The sequence below is a fragment of the Lissotriton helveticus genome, chromosome 4_1, assembly GCF_964261635.1.
Source record: "Lissotriton helveticus chromosome 4_1, aLisHel1.1, whole genome shotgun sequence".
NCBI lineage: Eukaryota > Metazoa > Chordata > Amphibia > Caudata > Salamandridae > Lissotriton > Lissotriton helveticus.
The window spans coordinates 1,306,189,845-1,306,217,837 of NC_136063.1; the positions used below are offsets into that span (position 1 = coordinate 1,306,189,845).

General features: G+C 47.5%; 1 protein-coding gene across 5 annotated transcripts in view; it reads right to left on the reverse strand.

Moving 5' to 3' along the window:
• Positions 1 to 27,993, reverse strand: part of ZNF236 (zinc finger protein 236) — a 1,196,152-nt gene that overhangs the window by 611,037 nt on the left and 557,122 nt on the right. For all 5 annotated transcript variants that reach the window (XM_078687874.1, XM_078687872.1, XM_078687873.1 and 2 more), the window contains exon 17: positions 27,870 to 27,973. In XM_078687874.1, coding sequence (XP_078544000.1) covers positions 27,870 to 27,973 — 104 coding nt within the window. The remainder of the gene's footprint in view (positions 1 to 27,869; positions 27,974 to 27,993) is intronic.

Below are 27,993 nucleotides of genomic sequence, written 5' to 3' on the forward strand. Positions count from 1 at the left end.
GGCTGTAGTTTCACCAATGGAGTGGTTTTTGGTTTTTTTAAAGTACATTTTAATAAAAGGACGATCAAGGATTTTTTCCACTATAAATAGTCTGTCTGATGAGAGGTGATACCCCGAAACCGGTCCCAGGATGTTTGTTTGCGGTCATGGGGAACCTGACCAGACAGTTTGCGCTGGACTGTTCCCATGGGGATCAGGGTCAGGACTGATTTGCATATGGTAGCTTCCAAGCTGGGCTGGCACTTTGAGCAAAACAACAATTGATCTCTTGACTGGGTTCAAGTGTTTGGAAAGTTTCAGCACACCCTCCATCATCATGCTGTGTTTAGATTCGGAAGTATCATATGGAGCTCCTAAGCAGCCATGTCACTGATAAATGTAGTGGCCAAAAGAACTTAGAAGCGGGGTCTGCCCAAATGATGAAGTCCCCAATTACTATCAAATTGCAATGCGACGGGGATAATTAAAAGTACTAGATCTAAGACTTCGCTGGAATGGGAAATGGGGGAGGGGGTGTTCAATAAGCAACCCCACGATACAACTGAAGAAGAGGAAAAAAACAGCAAATCCATGTGTCTTGTCCTGGGAAAAGACAGGTAGTACATACAAGTTCTCCAACTGCATACTTGACGTTAACAATGACAGCAACTCTGCCACTCAGATTCCAAGGGCCAGGATGATGAAGCATGGTAATAGCTGAGGGACGTAATAAACAAATGGAAGAGTAAGGTTTTTTTTGCTTAGGGGTTATACTCTCAGTCCCCTAGGGTCATACAATTATGAACCAAAAAGAGTGTCCCCAGGACACAGTGTCCTAGTGATTATAGATAGGCGGAGACAGATGCAAAAAAAGAAAGAATTCATAACATGGATCAACACCTGTGACAACTTAAAGTTCACCCACATCTACTCTGGCTGTCGGAACAAAACCTAGGCCTTTATTGAGTGTTCTTTTTTCCACTTCTGAAAGTTCCCTAGAGGAGTGGTTGGTCACTAGGTTCTGGTGTTGCTGGTTCCCGGTTGTGGTGTTTGTGTAGTGCTTCTTGTATGATTGCCCACATTGTCCTGCTCCTCCCAGTGTACCTGACTGTTTCCCTTTCATCGTCCTCTCCCTCTGTGGCCTATCCCTTAAAAAGGGGGGCGAAATGTGTTATGTGGGAACGTTGGCTGTGGGAATGGAGGTTGCCACCCAAACCCCTGAAATTGTTGGCGAGGGTTGAATGTGCCTGGGTAATTGCCTCTCCTTTAGGGAACTTTCGGAAGTGGAAAAAAGAATAGACAATCGCTTCTATGCGGGTGGGCAACGCACTTCCCACAAAGATTACTCAGATAGGGGTTGTCTGCACAAACAATGCGGCTTAGCACCGAGAGACTTTTATATTTAAATACATCGCGTGTAGTTACTTTCATGTTTGTGTACATCCCGATTACAAAATTGATACAATGCAGGTGGGCACCGCGCTTCTCCCTACTAGTGGCACCCTCTTTTTGAACCACATAGATTACCCAGAGAGGGGTTGTTTGTAAAAAAAAAACAGATATGCGGGTGGGCACCGCAAAGTTTCCCGAAGGGATTTAATAACTTTACACGAGAATGCTGGTCTGAATAACGATCATTTGTCATCACTGACTTCTATTTTCTGCCGACAAAATGTCTCAATAACAGGCCCCCCAACCACGGCCTCCATGGGGAATAACTTCATTAAGTTTTCCGTAAGTTCATTTGGCTTGCCAGTTTTCTTTTTGTTTTAAACAAACTAAAAAACCTTGGATCTCCCCCACTTTCCCTCCCCTTGTCTGTTAACCACAAGTGCACTATCACTTCAGGCCTGATTGAGTGACACTTGAAATAAATTTGACTAGTCAAAATAACCGCTCCATTATATTCAGTGAGCGTTTGACACCCACATGGAATGATGAAAGCTAGTGGGTATGGATTGTATCAGAAACCAGTTCAATGGATGCACCACATACTGCTGATGCACCAATGCATGATCGCCTGAAAAAATTGCTTACGTTCACAGAAATATCGTTATACTGAGCACTAAATTACAGTTCCAGTTTTATTGAAAAATTTTCTTAATTGTGAAACGTGTATGTTCTGCTCTACTCTTTCAGATTTTTTACTTACACAGAAGGTTTTAAAGGCACCGAACCGTAAGTACATGGTCCGGCTATCTGTTGATTCAGAGAAGGGTGCGCCTTAGCGTGCGCAGACCTCTCGTGTCAACTCACTTGGTCCTGACAAAAACCTAAAAAATTAAAACAAAGGTTGAAACATGTTGACCATATTTTCACACTATCACTGATACTTTTCGGTCAAACCACGCCAGGGGAAGTATCGAACCTGTTTTTAACTGCCACATGACTCTAGAATAAATTGTGTAGGGAGTACATGATAGACACTTTTTAATCCACACACTTACAGCACACTTTTTAATCCACACACTTACAGCACACTATAACAAAAATTCACAAAAAAAACCCAGCTCCACTTCAGTCGCAGGCGTCGAAGCACACCTGAGTGGCACTCGGTCACTCATGTGGACCCCGATGATGAAGCATGTCACCAACCAGGTTGGTGAGTGAGGGGTTTCTTAAAAAAGAAAGAATTATTTCTTTTTTTGCATCTGTCTCCGACTATCTATAATCACTAGGACACTGTGTCCTGGGTACACTCTCTTTTTGTTTCATAATAATAGCTGAGGGACACAGAGATGCAATAACACGACCACTAGTGTCTGTAAACCACCCTTTCCTTTTGCTCAGACCAGTCTACCAAACGTCAAATGTGGTTATTTTCATTGTAATGATGGTCGGCCCGATGTGAAAGGACGTGACAACCTTTGGCAAGAAAGAAGGACGGGTCCTTAAAACCACCCTGTCCGAATGAACAGAAAGGAAAGGAGGTTTAGAAGAAAGAGCCTGGAGCTCACTTACTCTTCTGGCAGAGGTGATAGCTACCAGGAAAGCAGTCTTTAGAGTGAGAAGACGTAAAGGACAGTTATGAAGGGGCTCAAAAAGAGCGCACATCAGAAAAGTCAAGACAAGATTTAAGTCCTATTGAGGCATTATGAAAGTCACAGGACGGAACGTGTGAGTAAAGCCTTTTAGGAAACGGTTAACAACCGGGGACTTAAAAAGAGAAGGCTAATCAGGAAGACTCAGGAAGGCAGAAATGGCATAAGATCGCCTTTGTTAGTGCCCAGAGAGGAGCCCTGTTGGGCCAAACATAGGAGAAACAGAAGAACCTCAGAAAGAGGGGCCGAAAGGGGATCCACAGCCTTTGCTGTGCACCATGCCACAAATTTGTTCCATCAGCAGGCGTATACCGTTTTAGTGGAGGAACGCCTGGCTGCCAGAATGACATTACAGACTTCAGGAGGAAGGTCGAAAGCCGTCAACTGTTGCCGCTCAATCTCCACGCATGGAGGTGGAGGCTGGACAGGTTCAGGTGGAGTACTGTCCCCTGCTTCTGTGACAGAAGATCCTCCCGAAGAGGCAGACAAATCGGGGGATCGATGTTCATACTGAGTAGCTTAGGATAGCATACTCTTCGAGTCCAGTCCAGAGCCACAAGAATAACTTGGGCCCGGTCGCGCCTGATCTTCTTCAGCACTCTGGGCAGACGTGGTATAGGCGGAAATGCATATAGTAGACCACAGCTCCACTCGAGACGAAAAGCGTCTCAGAGCGAGTGCCGCCTTGGAAATTCCAACGCGCAGAACTGATGACATTGCGCGTTCTCTTCAGTGGCGAATAGATCTAACCAAGGCTCTCCCCACTGCTGAAAGAGACCTTGCGCCACGTCCGAGTTTAGACGCCATTCGTGATCCATCAAGCACCGGCAGCTGAGTTCGTCCGCCCTGGCGTTCAGAGAACCTGCCAGGTGTTGAACCACCAAGGTAATGCCTTGATGTTCCAGCCATGTCCAGAGGCGCAGATCCTCCTGACATAGGGTCCAGGACCCCACCCCGCCCTGTTTGTTACAATACCATATGGCGGTGGTGTTGTCCGTGAACACCTGCACTACACTTCCCCGGACAGAGGGCAGGAATGCCTTCAGTGCAAGTCGGATCGCCCGCAGCTCCAGAAGGTTGATATGGAGCCGGGACACCGCCTGAGACCAGAGGCCTCTGATCTCCGCCTCTCCCAAGAGGCCTCCCCATCCCAGGAGGGACGCATCCGTCACCACTGTGTTCTCTGGTTGGGGAAGGGAGAGGGATATGCCATTGACCCAATTGTGATTCGTGAACCACCACTGCAGTTGTCATGCAGTTCTCTCCGAGATCTGGACATGATCGGACAGGTTGCCCTGATGCTGTGCCCACTGGAACTTCAGGTCCCACTGCAGAGTCTGCATATGCCATCAGGCATGTCGCACTAGCAGGATGCAGGAGGCCATCAGGCCCAGGGCCGGAGGGTCATCCTGACTGAAACCTGGGGTAGAGGCTGAAAGATCGGAATCATAGCCTGAATATCCCCGACTCGCTGCTCTGGAGGATAAACCCGAAACTGCTTCGAATCCAGAACCGCTCTGATGAAGGGGAGCATCCGAGAGGGACTCAGGTGCGACTTTGGCACGTTGATGGAGAACCCCAGCAAATGCAGGAGGTCGGCCGTTGTCTGAAAGTGGTTGACAACTGCCTGGGGCGAGCCCACCTTCAACAACCAGTCGTCGAGGTAGGGGAAGACTGATACCCCTGACCTGCGCAGATGAGCTGCGACCACCGCCATCACTTTCGTGAACACCCGAGGGGCGCTGGTAAGGCCGAAGGGGAGCACGGTATACTGAAAATGCTCCTGGCCTATCGTGAACCGCAGGTAACACCGGTGGGCCCGCAGGACGGGGATGTGAAAATGTGCGTCCTGCAAGTCCAAAGCTACCATCCAGTCTCCAGGGTCGAGAGCAGTCAAGACCTGAGCCAGGGTTAACATCTTGAACTTCTCCTTCCGGAGGAAGCGATTCACATCCCGGAGGTCCAAGATAAGACGCATACCCTCTTTGTCCTTCTTGGGGAGCACAAAGTAGTGGGAATAGCAACCACTCCCTACTTCTGGCCCAGGAATGCACTCAATGGCCCCCTTGGCCAAGAGGGCCACAACTTCCTGTTGGAGAAGAGCCAAATGATCCCCCGAGATGCAATGGCACCGAGGTGGCATGGGTGGGGACTGACATGGAAGGGAGTAACCCTTGCAGATTATCTGCATCACCCATTTGTCTGACGTAATCTCGCGCCAGCGGGGGAGGTGGTGGCAGATCCTGCCACCCACCGACGTGGGGTGCTCGCTGAAGCTCAGATTAGGAGGGTTTAGAGGCGGAAGCAGTGGGGGTGGTGGTGTATGGACCCGCACGCTGGTTCCCCGCCCCGCCCCTGTGGGAACTGCGACCGCGGCCCCGCTGTGGCTGGTTCTGCACAGGCCTGGTGGAAGGGCGCGCCTGGGCGCCAAGACCCTGGTTACAAAGGGAACGAAAACCAGGAGTGGCAGGGGTCTTAGTATAAAGACCCAGGGACTTGGCCGTAGCCCGCAAGTCTTTAAAGCGCTCCAGTGCATTGTCAGCCTTGTGGCCAAGCAGGCGGGTGCCATCAAAGGGCATGTCCATGAGCGGACTCTGGACATCGGACGAGAACCGGGTTGAACGCAACCAGGCGTGGCGACTCAACACCACGGTCGTAGATATCGCCCTGCCCAAGGAGTCGCGGTGTCTAACCCACACAGGATGAGGAACTTACCGCATCTTTGCCCTCAGCAATCGCCTGAGGAAGGGTAGCCTGCACCTCCTCAGGACACACCGCGTGGGAGTAGTGGCCCAACAAGCAGGCGGTGTTCACCGACCGCAGCCCGAGGCTGGCAACCGCTTCCCAAACTGGTCCAGCCTTTTAGAGTCCTTATCCAGCGGGGCCGTAAGAAAGGCACTCTGCGACGTCGAGGCGTGAATGACCAGGCTCTCAAGCGTAGGGTGAGTGGTCAAGAAAGTGGGGTCACCGGGCGCCGGTCGGTGGCGTCTGGCGATCCTTTTATCCAACGGGGTCCCCGTAGCCGGCCTCAACCAGGTGCCCAAGAGGACCTCTGTAAGAGCGTCATTAAAGGGAAGCAGAGGCTCCGCCGAGTTAGATGCCGGCTGGAGCACCTCGGTGAGGAGGTTGGTCTTGAGGGTCACCGTGGGGAGGTCAAGATTGAGGGCATCAGCAGCCCGACGAAGGACCACCATACAGGAGGCACCCTCCTCCATTGTGGGCGGGAGAGAGGCAAATCCCAGGTCAGAAGAGACATCGAGGTCGCCTGCATCCTCCAAATCATCCACCCAATCGAGCTCGGAGTCAATTGCCGAGCAAGCGGGTCCTCGGACCCCTCCCCGTCGTCGTACGCCTCTGGCGTGGAGGGAGCTGGACGCGGAGGCAGAGCCAGGGTCGGCACCAGTTCTCAATGCGGATTCCAAGCTGGAACAAACTGGTCTGGGAACCGGGGCAAGGGTGGAATAAATGGCACCCAGTGCGGTGCCGGGGGGCGGAGCCGAGGGCGACGCCGGGGCTGGAGCCGAGGGCGGCACCGGGGCTGGAGCCGAGGGCGGCACCGGGGCTGGAGCCGAGGGCGGCACCGGGGCTGGAGCCGAGGGCGGCACCGGGGCTTGAGCCGGCAATGCGGCAACTCTTGTCGCTGGAGCCGGCGCATGGCTGGAGCCGGCTCCGCAGGATCTGGACACAGATTCGGGCCCGAAGGCGCTCCGGCGGGAGCCCGAGGCCTGTAAAGGCGGTTCAAAGCATCAAGGAATTCTTGCAGCTGTTCGGTAGTTGCCGACGGACCCGGGTATGGCGGGTAGGCCGCTGAACTCTGCGGCTCCTTGAGGATCCGCAGGGGCGAGGTCCCTGTCCCCCTCGTCCGCCTCCGAGGAGCGACGGGGGGACGTCGGAGAGTGAACACGCTTCTTCGACTTCTTTTTATGGCGACGATTACCGGAATCCGCGGGCGAAGGATTGGAGTCAAAGGAGAGACATCTCCGGTTCCGCAAGTTGCCCGGGAGCGGCCCCTAGACGGGGAGCAGCGACGTAATGAATGCTGGACCTCCAGCAGCTTCCGACGCCGCTCCAGTAAGGCCTTGGGGGCCATGACGCAGTCATGGTCGTCCTCCAGGCAGTAGAGGCAAACATTGTGGGGGTCCGCTACTGACAAGTTTTGGTGACAGGTCCCACAGGATTTGAAACCGGGCATCTCTACGTGCACTGAGAGAAGGTTGGGGAGACAAAAAGTCTCAAAATAGTGGTCAAAAATAGACCAAGGTACGTGCTCAATCCGGATCTGCGCTTACTGGGGCGGAGAAAGAAAGAAATTATGTCAGCCCGCATGGGTGGTGCCTAAGTACTCTCCGTGACGTCATCTCAGCGCGGACGCCAGTGTCTGACATGGAGCCGCAGGACACCACCTACTGACGCACAAGGGTACTGCTAAGCAAAACTTTCCGGATCCAGTATGACGCCTGGGGATATTCTTAGGTAAGGAATCTATCACTAACGTGTCTCTTTCAGATCTTGAATACACATGAACACACTAATATACTACTTTTGTCTTTAAAAGTAGTTTCTTAGAGTGTATATTAGTATGTTTTCCTGAACCTTTTTAACTCAATTAGGGCCTTGCGGCAACGTTTTACAGAACCGATGTCTCTCTTGTCCTCCCCCTGGCACATTTCACTATTCGTTATTTCTGCAAAATGCAATCAAACAGAGTAATATTTGTTTATTTGTATTGTTAATGTCGTTCTGAATGAATCTTCCCTGGCTCAGTCACAAATCTGTGTCTGTTTCCAAGGTCCTTCTGTAAGTTTCCTGTACTCTATTCATTCACAATAGTTTGCTGCTGTTCATACATTTAGTTTGTTCCACCATCTCCAGATGACATTAGCATAGAGTAGGTAGAATAAACATTCATGTAGTGGGATAAGGATTACATGCTAAGACAATAAGATGCTGAATAGAAATGTTCTCCAATTTGCTATGAATGTGACAAAATTTGATCATACCACAATGATTCTTCAGTTTTACTAATTTCATATGTAAAAAAACCTCTTTATTTTGGGGCTGAGCCAGAGATGTTTCCTAAGATATTAGGGCTGTGGTACCTTTCTCTCTTGATTTTTCTGCCCACTGGGGACTTGAAATAATTTTGATTTTGCAGTTCTCTGTAATTCTCTATTTTTGGCACTAACTCTGTAACGCCTTACTTTTGAAATGTATAATAACACCCTTTAAGTATTAAGCTGATCTAGAATTCCGTTATTGAGAGAGCCCTTTGATTTAAATGAGTAATTTCTGATATAGTAATGTGTTTGGAGATACCTTCCCTCTGGGACACATTGTCTCATGAAATTGAGGTCTGCCACAGTCTCTGATTTATTGAATTGTGGGTGTCCTGTTGAGGTAAATTTTGTGGTGTCAAAATTGCAGTGTCCTCCAAACTGTCATGGAGGTGTGGAAGGGTGCATATTAATTGGCAGGGCATTTTAAAAGGGTAGGCTTTGCAAACATTTGAATTAAAGGTGGGAGGGAACAATAGGAAGCTGGCTCTGTATATACTATACCAAAATGAGGTATAGTGTGAACAGAGTCCAGTGGAACTCCAAAGGTAGGCAGAGGTAAAAGTAGATAGCACCTTTCTCTCTACTTTTGTTAGTGTGGGCGAGCAGTAAGGCTTTATCAGAGGGTAGTGTTAAACATTTGTTGTCCACACTGAGTCAAGAAATTATGTAACACAAGACTGAACTCAGACCAATTTGTTTGTATAAAAACATTTTATTGAGTGATTTCATTTATAGAACCAAGCCAAACCTGGTGCAGGTAAGTGAACTAATACTTTGCAAAATTGTATGCAGTGACTTGCAGCTGAATGCAGGTTTAAATGCAGTTGGTTGAATTACAGGTAAGTCAACAGTTCAAAATTACTTTTCAGTAACTTTACAGATGACTGTAATTGTTACTTTTTAGATTAATTTTTAAATTCCTTTTGATAATCAGTATGATATGCCTAGATATCACACGGAGACATTTCCTAGCCAAAAGGTAAGTCATTCACTTTTAGTACATTTGCAGTTTTTCAATGTTTCATACAAACCAACTCCACACATATCAAGGAAAAAACACTCAATGCAATCCTATGGAAGAAAATGAAGTTAACGGTTTGCAGGTAAGTACTTATTTGTGGGAGTTGGTATTCTAGGGTTAAAACCAGGGTTCCTCCAGGGTTGAGGATGCACTCTCAGAACACCCTCAGAGGCACTAGCGCGGCCGGGTGCAGAGAGCTGAGGCCCAATGTTATATAATGAGGGAAAGTGGGCCTTCGGTTCTGGCTGCTCACGAGCAGACCACAAGGTTGTGGGAGCAAAGCTCCTGGTGGTAAGCTCAGGGCAAAGGAGGATCCGAGTTATCACACAAGGTGCACCCACAGCGGCGGCCGGGTGCAGAGTGCTGATTTGTCGTCGAGTGCCCTGTTGATTTTTAAGGGGATTCTCCGGTTGCAACAAACACTGTGGGCTCGGGGACAAGTTCTTCTGGAGGTGACCAGCGGTTGGAGAGGTAAGTTGGGCTACCTGGGAATGCTGGGACACTGCCGCTTGGGCCACTCAAGGCAGTGGGGCGTCGGGTGCAGGGGTGTCTTTAGGTGTCAGGTTTTCTTACCAGCTCCAGTCGTGGTTGGGAGACCCTCCGGAAAGGGGCTGCAGGTGTCAATTGGGGATTCGAGGCAGGTCAGAGATCACCAGTTCTCAGGTCAGGATCGCCGTGGAGACCACCTTGTGGTGTTGGGCCACTCGAACTTGGGCCATGGGTGTCGGGTGCAGAGTGATGCAGACTCATAGATATGGCCACAGCCAGAGTCTGTGTGTGAGCAAATCCGGTGCTCTTAGGAGACAAAGTCTTGGTTTTGGAAGGCAAGGCATGTCCTTCCGATTCTTGAGGGCTGCTGGCTGCAGGACACAACATGATTTTGCTGGAGCAGGTTCGAGGTGGGGACAGGCCAATAGGGCTGGGGCCAAGTCAGTAGGCGTTCTCCTCTTTTTAGCTTCAGCATGGCTGTTCGGTCCTTCATCTCCTTTTCTTCTTAGTCGTTTCTTGTCTGAGGAGGCAAGGTATGGGGTGCCCTTAAATTCTAGATTTGGGGTGTTACTGGTAGGTTAAGGTCGGGACCAATGGGTACCTTCCTTGCGGTGGGTACACCCCCTATTATGCCACCCTCCAGCAGGAGGAGGGATTAGGCTTCTCTCTGGTTGTCTGGGTCCCCCCATCTACAAGATGGCGAGGACAGAGTTGTGCTTCAACTCACCTCCCCCACCTGAGGGGTGGGGGTGGCACACCTCCCTTCCTCGCTTGGTTTTCCCGCCAATACTCCCGTCCAAAGTGGGGGTCAGAACCGGTGGGGGTCAGTTGCTGAAAGCAGCAAATGGCTGGGGTAGCTCACAAAGGTAGCAAGCCTTTGAAGCTTCCCCTTGGTCACCCTGCCCATCCTGGTGAAGGAGGCATGGCACCTTGTCCCAGGATGTGCATTCTTTCAGACCCCTGAGAGCAGCAGGCTCGCGAACCAGGTGTTCAGAAACATGTCAGGCGGTGGCAGCTGGTGAGCAGCCACTTAGTCAGGACACTAGAGTTAGGCCGTTTTTCAGGGGGCATTTCAAAGATGCCCTCTGAGGGTATTCTTCATTAAATCCCAAACTGGCATCAGTGTGGGTTTATTGTGCTGAGAAGTCGGATACCAAACTTCCCAGTTTTCAGTAAAAAAGCCTTTATGGTGCTGTGGAGTTCGTAATGACAAACTTCCAGCACCATATACTGTTAGTGGCATTACTGCACTTGCAATGTCTAAGAATTGGCTTAGATCCTGTAGGGGCACAGGGCTCATGCACCTGTAGCTTCACCACTGGAAAAGTGCACCCAGCTAGAGCGGTAGCTGACCTATGTCAGGGCAGTGGGTTGTAGGCATGGCACACAAGAATGTGTAAACACAAGGAGATGATGGATGGAGCGCTGAAACTTTTCAGACAGTCACCCCCAGTCACAGACCTGGGTTGAATCCATCATCATTCTTTAGCTCACTTTGCCACCCCAGTTCAGACATAGCTATATGCAAATCAGTGTTGACCCTGTGCCTCATGGGAACAGTACAGCCTGAACTGTCAAGCCATGTCTTCCGTGGACCGGAAACCTCTGGGTGTCGCCTCTCCTTGCCACGCGTGGAAGGGGCTTGACATTCCAGTATTTCTACCTTTGTTTTTACTGCGATTGGCATGCCTAAACTGGAATTATCTCTCCTGTGCTTCTGCACTGCATTTCTGTACTTGTGCATGTTTCTTTTTTTTTATACTTCACGGTGATTGGAACGCCTTCCCAATATTTCCTTAAGTGTTCTATGAAGAGCAATAAGCACGCACCCTTCAGTTTAATTCTAGACAAAAGCAACTGAAATGTGAGTAAGTGTGGTATTAGCTCGTCTTATGAAGGTCTCTCACTGCGGGGGGAGATTCATTATATCTCCTTGTATACAGATGACTTACTGATCTACCTGGCGGATGTAGAGGAATCTTTGAGTGGAGCTGAGGACTTGCTTCAGAAGTTTGGCCGTGTTTCTGGATTAAGGGTGAACTGGAGTAAGACCTGTTTATTTCCTCTGGCTCGGGACGTCCAGATGCCTATGGTACTGGGGGATCTGCGGTGGGAGCCTCGATGTTTGCCCTACGTGGGGGTCCGTGTATATCACACTCAACCCGACCTACTAGAAGGCAATGAGGGTGGAGCGATGAGGGGCCTCCGAGGCAGTATGGAATTTTGGTGAACCCTTCCCTTGTCGGTAGCGGGGAGGGTAGCGCTGCTGAAAATGGTGGCGCTCCCGCGTTTGCTTTATTTTTTTCGAACGTTACCGGTGTGGATTCCGGCGTCTTTTTTTCGGACGCTCAGGTCCCTGATCACAGGTTTTGTCTGGGGTTCAGGTAGACGGCGGGTAGCAATGAATACTCTGATGCCACCACGTGCGGAGGGGGGACTGGCGGTCCCCGATTTTGAGTGGTACTACCTGGCGGCGCAGCTGCAGTGGCTCACGCAGGCGGTAGCGCTGGAGTTTCGAGGACCGGAGGGTCCACAAGGTAGGATAATTCCTAGACATGTGCTATCGTTTATAATCCTCCAGCAGAAGTTAGGGCTTGATCAGCTTACTCTTGAGGAGCGCACCCTTCGCTCGTGCTGGAGCCGAAGCCAGAGGCGAGCAGGGTTTCCTCGCCCCTATGCCCCGGAGTTCCCCTGGGCATGTGCACGGCCCTACCGCATGGAGGAGACTGGTCGGCACTGGCTGTTTGGGAGGAGCTTGGGGTCCTTATGCTGGGAGACTTGTATCGGGATGGGTTGTCCTTTCAGGATTTGCAAAGAACCTTTGCATTGCCGCGGGGCGACTATTTATTGCATGCTGCACTTGTGGCGGGAATTCAAAAGCAGTGGAAGATGGGGTTGCTAGAACCTCCGATTTCTTTGGGCTGTCAATATGTCGCCATGGCGGCTGGTACGTTTAAGGCTATCACGTGCCTCTACAAACGGCTGTCGACTGAGCGGATACCTCCCCTTGACACTCTAAAAGGCAAATGGGAGGCAGACATAGGTAAACCAATCCCGGAGTCAACGTGGCCACACTTATTGCGGTGTGCCTGGAAAGGCACACGCAACGCCAGGTTCCAATTGGTTCCATTTTTTACGCTACATAGGGCCTATCTGACCCCGGTTAAAATTTTACGGTATTTTGGGGGACCCCAATCACCATGCTCGAGATGTAACACCGAAGGGGCCGATTTTAAACATATGCTTTGGACTTGCACAGGGCTGGGGTCCTACTGGGAGGAGGTGATGGCGTGCCTGACTCTGGTTACAGGACGGGAAATAGAGGCAGAGATGGGGACCTGCCTGTTGCTCTGGTTTGCGCATACCCCCCGCACTAAAGTTACTAGCAAGTTTTATGATCTGGGGCTGATAATGGCGAAAAGAGAACTCCCCACGAATTGGAAGTCAAGAACAGGACCCAGTTATCTGAGATGGAGGGCAAGTTTCTTACATTGGGCGGGTAGTGAGGGGACACTTCGTATGCAGCTAGCTAGGCGTACTGCTAATGATAAGGCGTTGGAGACAGCGAGGATGTGGGGTGCGCAGGGTGGCAGAGCTCCCGGTTTCAGATAGAGAGGATGAGGGGGAGGAAGAGGTTGTAGAGTTAGACCAGGGGGAGAGGACGAGGGGGGCTGACCCATAAAGGATAAAAGGAGGGGTGGTAGGTCTCATTGGTTGAGGGAGAAGGACAGTTTTTTCCCATTCCAGGTGTGAGGTGCTAGTGGATCCCTACGGAGACATAGGGAAGTAATGCTTGACTACCGGAACGCCCAACCTGTTCTCTTTTATGTTTTGGTGTGGCGTCGTTAGATATAGGATGAGCTGGGAGATATTGGAGGGACTGATTGGGCAGAGGCACACTGACGGGGGGTGTGGGGGTAGGAGGGAGGGGGCTAGGAATGTTTGGTTAGAAGTTTATTTGTACAACTTTGAATAACATATGTACGAACCAATAGGCCATCTGCGTAATGGCCACACAAACGTGAAGGAGATGAAGGTTGTCTGTTATTGAAAACAATAAAAACTTTTTTTTTTAAAAGTGTGGTATTGGTTTTTTACCACAACCCTGTTCGCCAAGCAACCTATGACATTTTTCACACACATCTTGTAGTTAGCACTGCAGTACGTTGGTGGTTCATATTATTTGAACATGATACTGTATACTGTCAAACATTGAGTTCTGTTCTACTGTCTTTGTGCAAAGCAATAATGGAAAAAAATAGATTTTGCATTAAGCTAGTGTGTGTAGGTCCAGTCTAAATTGTGAGATAAAGACATCACTACTTTTACACTGTTTAGGATGCGAAGGGCAAAAAGTGTTTGAAAACTTGCTGGATCTAGGCATAGAAGATGGTCAATTGAACGAGTTTGAGGCGGGTTTGGAAAAGTTAAGATTAGCATTATTAGCTCAAGATCTGTACCTTACTTGAACGATATCACTTTGGCATCAGGGAACAAAGGTCTAGTGGAAGAATACATTACTTGCTCAAGGAAATTAGCATCCACATTTGAATTTGGTGTGGGGTTGGTCAGAGACCAATTCATGCTGAGATGCCGTTGTGATACATTTTGAAAAGCATTGTAGGTGAAGGATGACCAGTCATTGCATGAAGTCATTGGCACTGCTAAGCATATTAAAGACACATTGGCATGTATGGAGGAGTTGGATAAGGGGAAGAGGAGTGTAGTGAGTAAGGTTGAAAGTGAAAGAAGAAGAACTTAAAGCTCAAGAGGAGAGTAAGATCAAAGCTTCACAGTCTCAACAACCCAAGTTTAAGGGTGTACGTCACTGTTGTGGTAATCCAGGGCATGTTGCTTCATTTAAGAAATGCCCTGCATGGAATGTGGTGTGCAAAGCTTGTAATAAGAAGAGGCATTCAGCTAAATGTTCTTCTTCCAAACCTTCTACGTTCCAAGATTCTGTTTAACAAGTTGATGATTGTATATTATCTGCTTACACAAAAGATGAAAAAAAAGAAAACATCTCAAGGGTCAATTTGTGATTGCAGGGTCAAATGCTTATTTGACTCTGGAGCATGCTCACACTTCTTTCCGATGAGTTGTTTGATAAAGAATTCAGTTCCAGAGTTGAGTTGAAAAATCATTATGCGACTTCTGGAGCACATGGGGGGTCAGACCATTGAGCTCAGAGGGTACTTAGAAGCGGTCATCAGTAAAAAAACAATGCTTAGGGAAGAGTGCCTGAAATAAATATGATTGTGTACAGTTCAAGAACTTTATATTAAGAATGGTAGAGTGGCAAGTGTGGTAACAAGTTTGTGGAAGAATTCCTGGAGGTGTTCAGTGATACTCTGGAGTTCCTTAAGGATTATGTACACCAAATCAAACTTAAGGAAGGGAGTATGCCTGTGGCTGCTAAAGTATGTTCTGTGCCTATCTTAATGAGGTAGTAGGTTGAGGAAGAGATAAATGGACTATATGAGGAGGGTATCATTGATGAAGTGGCAGGTTCTGAGTGGGTTGCACCAATTGTAGTGGCTCGCAAGCACTCCGGAGATATCAGACCATGTGGCGATCTCAGAAATCTCAGCATACTTACGAAGTGTGTTGCGTACCACAGTTGATGAGCCCAGATGGGTGCGATCAGAATTAGAGTAATTGACGTCTGTCTGACTTTCCTGATCACGAAAGGTATGAGTGTGAGAGGAGGAAAAGTGTATGCAAATAACCCTGAACAGTTCACCCATAGAGCATTGTCCAGGGCTGTGGAGTCAGGATGCAAAGCTTTGTTATTTCGCGTTTTCCATTGTTACAAACAAGTCTATTGTGAGGGTTCCCCACAAGTGGAAGCATTGCTGTAATCACGTACTGTATATTTCCCCCTCATGAACCTGTTGTTGATTTCTGCTGAAGTGGTCCGCAATTGAGTTGTCCTTTCCTGGTATATATTGTGCATGGGGGTCAATGTTGTGACTGTTCACCTATTTCCATATTTTTTTGCCAGTTGGGATAATTGTATGGAATGATTTCCCCCGTTTCTAAATGTAATACATAGCAGTCACATTTTCTGAACGCAGAAGAACTGTTTTCCCAGCTATGCTTGTGAGGAAAGCTTTGACAGCTATTGCAATGGTTAGTAGTTCTAAGATGTTGTTTTGTAGAACCTGTTGTTGTGCTGTCCAGTGTCCTTGAACCACAATGTCCTCCCTATGAGCTCTCCATTCCAAAAGTGATGCATCGGTTCTGATTGTTATTTACGGGATTGGATCTCTGAAGGCTCTCCCTGTTTTTATGTTTGTAATATTCCACCACACTAGAGGCTGATGAACCCTGGGTGAAACCAACACTAGGTCTTCTGTGTTCTCACCCTAGTGATCATTGAGATGCTAAACACTCATGGAGGGATCTCATGTGTGGGCAAGCATGGGGCACTATTGCTATGTACGATGCCATCATTCCTGGTGTGCGCACCACTGTTTTGACTGGTAGGTGATTATGTGGCTGAAAATGATCCCGTTGGTTCTGGAGATTGAGAACCCTTTGGAATTGTGGTAAGCTGTTCCCAAGATGGTATGGACCCCAGATAAGGTTGAATTTGGGATGGTTGGAGATGTGATTATGTCACATTGATTGAGAAACCTAATTAATGTGATAGATTTATTGTCTTTTTGGTGTCTAATCGACATTGGTTTTGTTTGGAACTCTTGATCAACCAATCATTTAAGTAGGGAAACACCTGAATGTTTTTAGGTCGAGCCTGTCCCATTCCGCAAGGAATGGATAGGATCGAATTCATGTCGGCAAAATCCTCTTCAAACTAAGGGGTTTCAGCCCGGCGTTTTCTTGCAGTTCACGTCAACATGCACGAGCATTCACGGCCAGGGCTTCTCCTCCCCTAGCAGCACTCCTCCCACACCAGCAACTCCCCCCTCCCACACCAGCACCTCCCCTCTCTCTCCCCGCAAACACAGCCTTGCCGTAGCAGCACTCCTCCCACACCAGCACCTCCCCCCTCCCACACCAGCACCTCCCCTCTCTCTCCCCGCAAACACAGCCTTCCTTTCATTTCTCCTCCCCAGCCAGCTTCCCCCAGGCCGTGTTCCCTCAGATATGCTATTGCATATCGTTTGCTACCTCTTGTATTTTGTTGCTCTTGATACTTGCACAACTGTCACTATTGTCTCATGTAACGTAACGTTTGCTTTTGTAACATGCTCACTTGTAATTTATCGGCGCAGCCAGGACCGTCAAGCACAGACACCCACTGAACCCGGAGAACAGACACCAACCTCGGAATGCAGACTGTAGGGATCTCTCCGGCCCCCTCCTCGTGAACATTCACCCTGCACAAAGCGCACGATGTCGAGAGCTGAGATTGACACTACGCAAAATAGCATAGTGCAGGGTGTAGTCCGAACCAACCTGCTGCACTCAGCCTCTCATCTTCCCAAGGTTGGTACAAAGAAGCAGCAGTGCGATGGGTCACGATAACACCACTTCAGCGCCTAGAAACAGTTCCGTGCGCTCTGGCGCTGTATCGTGAATCGCTTTAAGGGTCAAACAAGCCGCAGGGCTCTCTTACATACCGGGCCGAGGGGCTTGCCACCGTGGAACCAAGAGCTCGGGCAGCGCTTAACCACTGCAATCCAACCGCAATACAACAGCAGGACCTCAGCGCCGTGAGGCAGTGGCCGTGCACTTTCAGCGCTTTATAAAACTACAAAATGATCCCAAGTAAATCAGAGGGGAGCAGCTGCGTATGTTGCCCAGCAGCTGATATAGTCAATAAATAATTGTCCAATTCTTAGCTTGAAAAATGAAAACGGTGGTATTATTTGCCCCAGAAAAGAAAGTTAAAACCAGATTTTAACCCAGAGCAACTGAGAGAAAAAAAAGCTATCGGTAAGAATAACCGAGTGCGGTGTACAGTGAAAAGCGGTAAAATCAATATATCTGTCCGTTTTGCCTTAGCCCTTCCTGTTTTCAGCGGCAGAATTATTCCCTGATAACATAATGCCAAACCTATTTACAAGTAGGTGCTAATACTTTCCTTCACACTAGATGGTAAACTTGTTAAGCCCTCCCAATCTGGGGAGATAAGGTATTGCCATCAACGGGAATGCTAACCCAGGATCACACACTGCGCTCAGGTGGGAGAGCTGGGATTTCAGGTGTCCGGCAAGGTTCGACACCACACGCAAGAATACGCACCGCCCTGCTACATCGGCCATAACACTTTTCTAGTTGAATTTGCTCTGAATTTTCACCTCCCCTTCCCTCTTTTCTCCCAATCTCCCCTCCTCACTTGTCTGCCACTGTGGTGTGTCCCCCCTTCCCTCTGTAAGTCACATCACACACGACCCTCTATTTCAAGTTCTTCTCTTTGCTTCCCTTTAAGGTGTTGTGAACCCCACAAAACACAAACTATTAAAACAAGCATTGGCATAGCCAATAGGTCTCGCTTGTGGGACCTTAAAGTATTTAGTTACAAGGATATTGTGCTGCAAAACAAAATAATTATAAGGTCCCACAAGCGAGACCTATTGGCTATGCCAATGCTTGTTTCTTCTTAGCTTTGCTGCTCCGACAGTTAAGCACTTTGTTTAAACCCTTGGAGCTGTTGTTACCCGAAAGGGTAGTAGTTTGAAAGTATAACAATCTCCACTTACCACAAACCTCAGGAATTTTTGGTGTGCTGGTTGGATTGGAATGTGGAAGTAGGCGTCCTTCAGGTCTAGTGCAGTCATTAAATCGCCTGTTTGGAGTAGCGGTATTACATCCTGTAATGTGACGATGTGAAAGTGTTCTGATATTATGTAGTGACTGAGTGGCCGCAGATCCAGAATGGGTCTTAGGGCTCCTTCTTACTTTGGTATGAGAGAATAAAGGGAGTAGGTAGACTCGGACATTGCCATACTGCGACTGCTGGATCAACGATAGAGTACACCTGCTTCTAGAACCACGGATTACCCTCCGTTTCACTCACAGCTGCTAACAGCTTTTCAACGCTTCAGCCGTCCTACATGATATCTTTAACACAGAGCCTCAGCGTATCCGCTGAAGTTTGCAACAAATGAGGGATCTCCGTAACTATTGATTGATATAACAACTCGACTCACTTTCCCACTTATGATTTTCAATTACCTGAGAAAAACACGTTTTGACAAATCAGCCTTTCTTTACCTTATGAACTTTGACGTCAGAAAGACTGTGCTGACTATATAAGGTTTCTCCAGATTACCACAAGCTTTGGTTCGATTGTATTTATGGATACTCTTAGATTTTTATACTATGAACTTTAAGCAACATAGCCGGGTGATCTTCACACCGAGTTTTAGGAGGACGGCATTGCTTGCTTACAGGTTCTTTTGGAAAAAACGGATATTGATCTTTGATAATTCGGGATCATCTTTGACCAGCCGGGTTGGAATTATCACCAGCAGAGCATTTCTACGATACCATCACCACTTTCTTAAAGCCCTGAGGAAGTCGCGGGATAACTCCCATTGGCGATGAAACACGTGTCGGCTGGTTTTCGTGTGTTGCTTTGAATAAACAACAAGAATATACAGAGGATGGAACTTTGAGACTTTTGTGTTAGTAACTTTTTATGAACTTTCATTTGATTGACACCTTGCTCAAATGTGCCCGGGACTTCTTACTATAGGCTCCTTTGTTTTGATGTTTGTGTGGGACTTTTTCGATGGTCCCTTTTTATAGTAATGCCTTTAATTCTTCTTTGGGCAGGTGTAGATGCTGTGGATTTAAGACCTTCTGTTTTAGTGGAATATTTGGTGGTTGTTGAAGTACTTCTAGAGAATATCCTTGTCTGACAATTTCTAATACCCATTGGTCTGATGTAAAGTTTTGTCACAATTGGTGAAATTGTTGCAGCCTTCGGTCAACTGGTGTTTTGTGGTCGGGATGGGGGGGCTGGGCAGGGGGATTTGGGGGAAAGTCATTTTGCTGATGGGGTAGTGTCCTTGATGGGGTGCCTCTCCCTCTGCTTTTATTATTTTTATTGCCCACAATATTAGCCACACCCTTGCTGGTGGTATTGCTGTTGTTGGCACTGATAGGGACATTTGAATATGCTGCTGTACCTTGGGTGTGAACCAGGAAATGCGTAGCCACACATGTCTTCTGAGCATTACAGATGGGTTTATGCTCCTAGCAGCAGTTTTTGCCCCATCTAAGGTACATTTGATAGTAGAGTTTAAGTTAGTTTGTCCTCGTTGACTAGATCTTCTCCCCGCTTTTTATATTCTTCTGGAAGATGTTGCAGGAGCTCTTGAATTTCATCCCAGGTTGGTCTGTGGCAACATAAGAGCAGACCCACAGAATTGGCAATTCTCCAATGATTAGCATGTCCAGAGGCAAACCTTATCAGTAGCGTCAATCTTTTAGCTTTCTTAATCTCAACGAGGTGCCTCTCCAGTGCCTTGTGTAGCTGCTCTTTTTCTGGCAGCGGTGATTACAAGGGAGTCTGCTGGGGGATGCCCTCAAATGTATACTGGGTCGGTTGGTAAGGGTCTATATTTTTTCATGGATTCTTGGCATCAGGGCCCTTGATTTGACTGGGTCCTTGAACAATTCCTTGGAAACATTAAGACTGGATCCAATCATGTATTGAACTGTATGCTTTGTGTTTCCACTAGGAAGTCACTTTCCTCCTCCGTAGAATGCATTGGGCACCTATGACACTCTGCAGCTCTTTTGATGACACTATAAAAAGACGAAAAGCCATCTAGGGGAGAAGCTTTCATAGGCACAGTTGGTTCAATGTCTGGAACTGGTAGGAAAAAATCATAGTCTTCCCATGGGTCAGTTTTATGTTGAGTATCTGATGTGCCCTGGGAATCAGTGTCTTGTATTTCGTCCTCCTGTGGAGAGGGTGAGCGAATTTGAGGCAAATAAGGTGAACTAAAAACTATAGGGCTTGTGGCCCTCTGTTCCTGTGGCACCGTTTTTAGAGGAGGCTGAAGAAAGTGAGACTTCTCTGACCTTCTTTTTGCACTCTCCTTCCGTTTCTCCAGCAAAAAATGCAGCAGTCCCTCAAATACACCCCCACCCCCAGTCTTTCAGAGGGTTTGGAAGTATGAGTTTTTTGTTTCTTTGGCACCAGCAGCTTCCCTTTAGAAACAGTATGAGGCTTAGAAACTCTGAAGCTGTGGTTTTTCTTCTGTTTAGAAGAGTGTCTGTGCTGTTTTTTTAGCCCTTGGATTTGAAGTCTGTTTCTGTTAAGTTTGGTTCAAGCCTGAGCGTGTTTTGGATTCCGATGCCTGTTTGAGGGTTTGCTTGCCACTCTTCGGCGCAGATGCGTTTGGCAGTTCAGAGTAAAGCCTTGGTGTCAAAGGCTCGGTCGGTGCAGATTTGCGTTTAGGTGCCAGCAGCATGCCAGAACCGCCACCTTGTTGCATCCTGGATGCCCGATAGAGAATATTTTCATCCCTTCTCGGCTCCAAGGCATGTGTTGGCCTGAACCTGCAGGTCGTGACGCACCATGGCGGGGTAGTGGTGGTTGGGAGCATAGTGTTTTCTTAGCACTGGGTTAATAGTACTCACCATAGATCTTTGGCCCAGAGAATGTGGTCAGCTTCGGTGACGTAGGCTGTAATGGATCATGTTCGTCCCCAGACGATGTGTCGGACGCAGTGTAGTTTAGTGTGGGCTGGCTTTGACAATCACATCTCCTGTAGGAGTGCTTCCCTCACTGTCCGAGTAGCTGTTGTGGCGGAATTCTGCCTCGGCTTCTTGCTCCATGGTGTGTGCGAGGCTTCGATCCTGTCGAGTCCAAAACGTTTTCTTGTTCTTGAACAATGTGCAGGTGGCGCACTGTTCTTTGTGCTCTGGAGGCAGGCACAAATTGCATAAGTCTTATGTGTTGGTGTGGGCATACTTGGCTCTGCATCGAGGGCACCGTCGGAATAGTTCTTTCTTTATCCCCATCACTCGGAGGTCATTCTCAACAGGCGTTTGTAAGTTGGACGGCGGGAAGTCTGTCCCTATGTGTAGTTGATCTTCTGGTCTTCGTTTTTTTTCCTGTAGGCTGCGTGACGTCAAATGCTGCAGAGCTCTGATGCAGTCCGTCCAAGACCGATGGCGGAAAAAAACTTTCTAACAGTGTTCAGCATTTGCAATGTCTCGAGAGGGAGAAAAAGTGACATTCCACCAATCATAAAACTACCTTGAGGAATAACAACTTGCAGAGTTCGGGCTCAACACTAGGTGGCAGGAGTATGCATAGCATGTGTATCTGCAGCCAACAAATGCTAAGAATAACTAATTTGGGTGAAGATATTGCTTGTGAATACCCCATCTACTAATAAATTCCTCACCTCCTGAATCCCTCTAGGTGCCAGACTGAATCCAGAAATGTTGTAATGGTCCTCCTGTGATGGCATGTGGAGCCAGAACTTTGTTTCAACTCCAGATACTATCCAAGACATGCCGCTCAAGGTACGGCCTAGATGAACCAAAGCCGGCTTCTTCTATTTTCCATGCCCCCATGGGGGAGAGGAGGTTGATGAGATCAATAAAAGCTGCCGTATATAAAAACATACTTGGGAACTTATTATTAACAGTCACATTATCACTTCTCAGAACCGGGACACATGCAGAATCTGTGAGGAAATGCAAGTAAATAGAGTATGTACCAGATTGATTGCTATCAATGGTAAGTAACTTGTTCTAATGGCTACTTCTAGCTGTAGTTTCATCTCCTCCTGAATCAATACCCAGAAGTACCACCAATACAGAAAGTTAGAAATTGTCAAAAACAAATTTTGCGAAATGGCCATCAGTGTGAAATTCATGGTCAATGCAATAATACTTAGTGAAGACATAGACCAAAGTCTACAATGCCACTCAGGGGAAATTCATGACAGGAAAACCTGTGTGCAAAAGTCGAGAAGCGATCTTAGCCCTGATGGATTGAACACTGATGCCCTCAAGAGACTCATTCTTAGCAGGAGAGCAGCAGATTGTGAAGCAACAGAGGCAATTGAGAACATAGTCTTCAAGGTAAGGAACCGCAAAGGACAATTGTGCATGGACTCAAAGTGCGAACCAATCAAGAATGTGAACACCAGGCTAAGGTTTCATTAAGGCATGACGAAAGGAGGAAGGGAGAAACAAATTGGCCAACACCTTCGGACAATGCATAGAGATTTAAACAACAGCTGATCCAACAATCAAAGAAAGGTTAAAAGAAACGATAAATAACCCTTAAGAGTGCATACAGCAAAGCCTTTCTGGGCCAAGGAAAGCTCAATACATCAAGCAAACATGCTTAGATAGGATCACCTTCCTCCTTGGCATAACAAGAAACAAGGTGGGGATCACGCCTAGAATAAACAGACTTGATAGTCCTATGAGCTAAGATGATGCCCACAAGTCTCTGAAGGCAGGTCAAAGGAGCTCAGAATGCCCTGCTCGATCGCCAGACATGAAGGTGGCGGCTGTGGTGACTTGGATGCAGAAACTAACTCTTCGATTGTGGGAGGAGGACTGTTCTGAGCAGAAGATTCCACTGGGGCAGATGGGCTAGATCAGAATAACACACCATATGTGGCCAGTCTGACGCGATCAAGATCTGTTGCAGTTCTAATGCAGCTTCCTCAGAACCCAAGGCATCAGCGTGACGGAGGAAAGGCACACGATCCCCACTAAGATGGAAAGAACCTCTCTGGAATTTCTGCAGGGCGCACAACTGCAAACAGTATATCGTTTTGGGTGTGGCCACAGGTCCACCAGAAGGGTTGTCCCTGAGGGCAAAGATGGATTGAGCCAGATTTGGTTTAAGACTCCACTCATAATGAGCAGGTGACGCCGACTGAGCTAATCGGCCCATTCTTTTGGGGACTGTGCCAGATAATTCACAGCCATATGGACATTATGAGCCTAAGCCCAAGAACAGAGCCTCAACACTTCCAGAAATAAAGGACACAAGCCCATATCCCCATGTTAGCAAGCGTACCACTTTGTGGTTGTGTTGTCCTAGAGGACCTGAACTGACCAACAGCAGCTGAAAGGCAGAAATGCCTTGAGGACCAGGAAGGTAGCCTGAAGCTCAAGCAGACCTATATGGTTTCTGCTCTATGGGGACCACAGGCCTCAGATTACTGATGCATTCGAGATGACCACATTTAAAGAGGTGGTATGGTCATAGAAAGCCAGAAAAGGGCTAGTCAACCCCAGTCATCAACCAATGGCTTGAGTCAGTCAGTCAAAACACTTTATTCGATTAATTAAAATCATAAAAGACATGATTACAATGTCTTGAGCCACTTTCAGTACATTTAGAATGCAGTCCATTAGTAAATCCCAGTGTTATATACCCACTGAAAGCAGTGCACCACTGGAGTGCATGCATGTGACCTGAAGCTTGGTGACCGATAAGAGGGATGAAAGAACCAAGCAGAACTGTCAAGGTAGGAAGGTGTGTATCCTCCCACACATCAGAATCATAGACTTATTGTCTTAAAGTCACTGGAGAGGCAGTCAGGCCTCCAAGGAGCAGTGTTTAGCTCTGCTCCAATGAAGATGAGATCCTCAGAGGGCCGAGTTGTGATTTGGCAAAGTTGATCAAAACCCCAGGCCATGCAGTAGGAAGGTTCGTAGTCTATAGCTGGGCAAAGCAAGTTGTGGTGCACCCACCTAAAGCAGACAGTTGTTGAGGCATGGCAATACAGAGAACCCTGACTGATGAAGATGTGTCACACCACAGATATCACCTTTGCGAAGACTTGAGGGCTGATGTTAACCTAAATGTAAGGACTGCAAATATTTAGTGAGCGGAGCCCGCAACAAAACACAGGTACCTTCCCTGTGCAAATGCAGGATTTCACTACGAAAATGCGTCTCCTGCAAGTCTACGGACAACACCCCGGCTTCCAGCTCTAGAGCCAAAATGAACCTACAAAAGACAAAGCATCTTGATCATCTGTACAAAGCACTCTTTACATGAAGGACGAGAATGGAGCATGGATTACTTTTCTTGGAAACAAGAAAATAACAGGAGGACCATCCAAGTTAGACCTCATATTCTGGAACCAATGTCACAACATTTTGTTCAACAGAAGGAGAACTTACAGCATGGACATCCAGGTGACATGGAAAAAAGAGGATCGGTGGAGGAAAGTCTTGGAAGGGAAGAGTGTAACTTTGTTTGACAATCTGGAGGAACCAATTGTCCATGGTAATAGACTGCCAGAATGCAAAGTGAAATAACAACTCCACCCCTACAGGCCATATGGGCTGTTAGGAGGAGGGGCTAAACAGAAGGAGGAGAACTTTTGCTCCTGTGCTTCGAGACTCCAAGCCACCCATAGTGTTGAAAAACCTAGCAGAGCGGCTGGGATGTGTTGCCCTGTAACATTGGGTTTTGCCTACCAAACTGGCAAGCAGGGGAAGCCAGTTTCAAGGACTGAGTCGTAGCCCTTCCTTGTTTGCAGTTTTCCAGTGAAGAGTCAAGACTTTTCAAGAAGGAGTTAAGTTCTAAAAAAATAAAAATACGTCCATAATATTTGCCTGGTCATCACCCGAGAAACCAGTGCAACTCGCTCAGGCATGACGACGGGTAGCAAAAGAAAAGCCCATTAAATCCACTGTTTGCAGGCCAGAGCAGAGAAACTGTCTGGCCATGTCTTGCCCATTATAGCCAACTTCTACATAATTGTCACAAAGGCGCCAGACTATGGCAGCGTGAGATATGGTGAAGTAGAAAAAGCTGATTTGCTCCCAGTGACAAAGCTGGGATCCTTCAATGCCTCGCGGAAGGGAAGCCATGGCTGAACAGCATAGGATGCTGGCCACAGAATACCTGTGAGGAGGCTAACCTTGTTCTCCTCACAGGCAATAGCAATGAAAGGAACTCTGCAGTGTTGGGCAGAACCACCACGAATGAGGTATCTGACTCAATGGGAGCTCCTGAAGGTTTGTCCAGATCCACCAAAGGAGAGCTAACCAGGCCACTAGTACCCACAATCAGAGCTAAACAGTCAGCGCTATACATAGCAAAAGCAAGCAAAAGAATTCCCGCCTCACTGCCGTAATTATTATCACAGTGAATAATACTGGACATCTGAATGGACCCTGAACAGGGCCAAAAAGTCTCTCAAGCCTGCTAAAATACTCATCACTGAAAATGTGCCTCTTTTTGTAATGGATCTGAAGTTGGTGCTGGTGAAAAGGGAGCAAGCTACAGAGCAATCGGTAATGCCTTCAGCAGACAAAGGGGTTCAGTCTGTGCCAGAACATCACCAAGAAGCTCAACTGGATCAACTGGCACTAGGATAGTAGTCAGCGGAACCCCAGTCAGGGGCCCTGAAGACTTTAGGGTCCTAAGGTGCACCAGAGAAAGCCGTAGTGCGGCAGAACCTGGGTGAAAGCTCCAATCTGTGCAAGATCAGTGACAGGGGCTTGAAGCACCAGGGAGGCATTAAGGGACTCCAGGTCTGGGGCCAGCTGTACCAGAACCAGTTCTGAAAAATATGTTAAGGCTGGAGAAAGGGAATCCGACTACCGAATAAAAAATATAACCCTTGAAAGGGAGAGAGTAAAATAATTTGAAGAATCCCTTGTGATGTTCTGGTGCTTATTCGTGCAGGACTTGACCTTGGAAGTGTTTGTTTTTAAAAGCCTGCTGGTTGCAAGGCGAGGTGCTGTGGGACCTAGCACTGGATCTAGATTTGGATTGACAGTGAGCTTGAAGTTTGTCTCGTGCTATGAAGAGTTTTGCCTCCCACTCCTTCATGGCGTACAATAGCCCACACCTCTGATGTGACTTGGAGACAGGTTTGGGCCCCAAACCACTTAACACCAATTTTGTGAGGGTCTGGGTGCAACATTTGTTTGTGAAAGGAGTGACAAACTTTTCAGTGGGGAGACACAATCAAATATACTGTAAAAATGAATGTGAGGAAATGCTCTAAGTAATTAGGGATCTGTGAAGGCCACAGAAAAAAGTGGTGTCAGTGCACCGGTGTGGTGCATATTACAGTTCTGTGATGTCATATCTGGGGTCAGTACAAGAGCTAATTCGGAGCAGAGACACAACTACTGGTGCAAGAGTGCAATTTCAACTTTACTGGCACCTTGAGGAGATTCAGGAGGTGACAAATCTGCAGGTAGAAGAAGCCAAGAGAAAAAAACAAACCATCTGATTTAATGGTGTTCAGCTCAGTAAACTATGTGGACAAATCCTAACCTTCCTTAACCATGTTCATCTATGTCCAATAAACATTTGGGAGGCTGGCCTAATCCAACACCTAGACAACAGGTAAACCAATAAACATCTGCTAATGTTCCTTCCAGTTTCATTAAAAGTAGTTAAAATGTACAGTAAAGAAACTAATAGACGACCACTGTGGCAATGACATTTCCAAGACTGTCCAGTCCAGTAGTTGTCTGCTTTGGAGCCTGAGGAGGTCTGTAATACCACAAATCCAGTCATGATCTTCTGCAAGTGTCTCCATCATTTAGCAATGGCACAATGTCCAAACAATCAGTGACAAGCAGCTGTGTTAGCAGCCCATCGCTTTGGCAGAATATTTAGTCCATAATAACTCCAAGCAGAAGACCATGATTAGGAATGTTTTGTGAATGTCGCAATGCTTCAACAGTATAACATTTATAAAGCACATTGAATTCACCAGTATACAAGGGCCGCACAATCATCTCACCTTGAACTGAGAAAGTTCCTCTACAGGTGGGCACCCCCTATAGGGAGAAGAGCTTGTGTGAATAGGGGGCTGCACGAAAAGGTGGACACACCTTGAGCACCCTTGCGCAAGCTGATAACAGAGCCCAGTCCGATATGCACTTCAAATCAAATTCTGAGCAGTGGGGTGCATAGAGAGCTCTGTTCAGTCATTGAAAGGTTCACGTGCCTGGATCTTTCAGGTGACGGTGGCCCTTTCAGCTCTAGAATAGGAACTGTAGAGCTGAATGCAGGTGGAATGGATGGAAGTGAAAGGGGTGGGGCAGTGTCCGCTGGAGGAAGAAAAATATCTCTAATATCTTAATTATCTTTTTGTTTTGTACTATGGCAAGGGTTTTGGATTCCTATCCCCAACATGGGCACACACTTGAAACAGAACTAAGGAGGAGGAGAAGACAACACCAGTATATGGAGTGCAACTACACCCTTCGAAATACATCAATAGGAGAGCTAAATTTAAATCACAGCCAATCTATGAAAATTTCATTTTAAAACATGTTCATCTTCTCTGTGGCTGTCCTCAAGTCACATTTAAAGTTAAGCATCAAATCAAAAATAACCTGTAAACGCGTTTGCTTTGTTCTTCACCAACTTCAAGAAACTCTGTGTGCTCTGTGTGCAAACTAATATCTTCTTGAGGTTCATCTTGTATCAATGGAGTATCCTAGAGGTAAAAAAAAAATA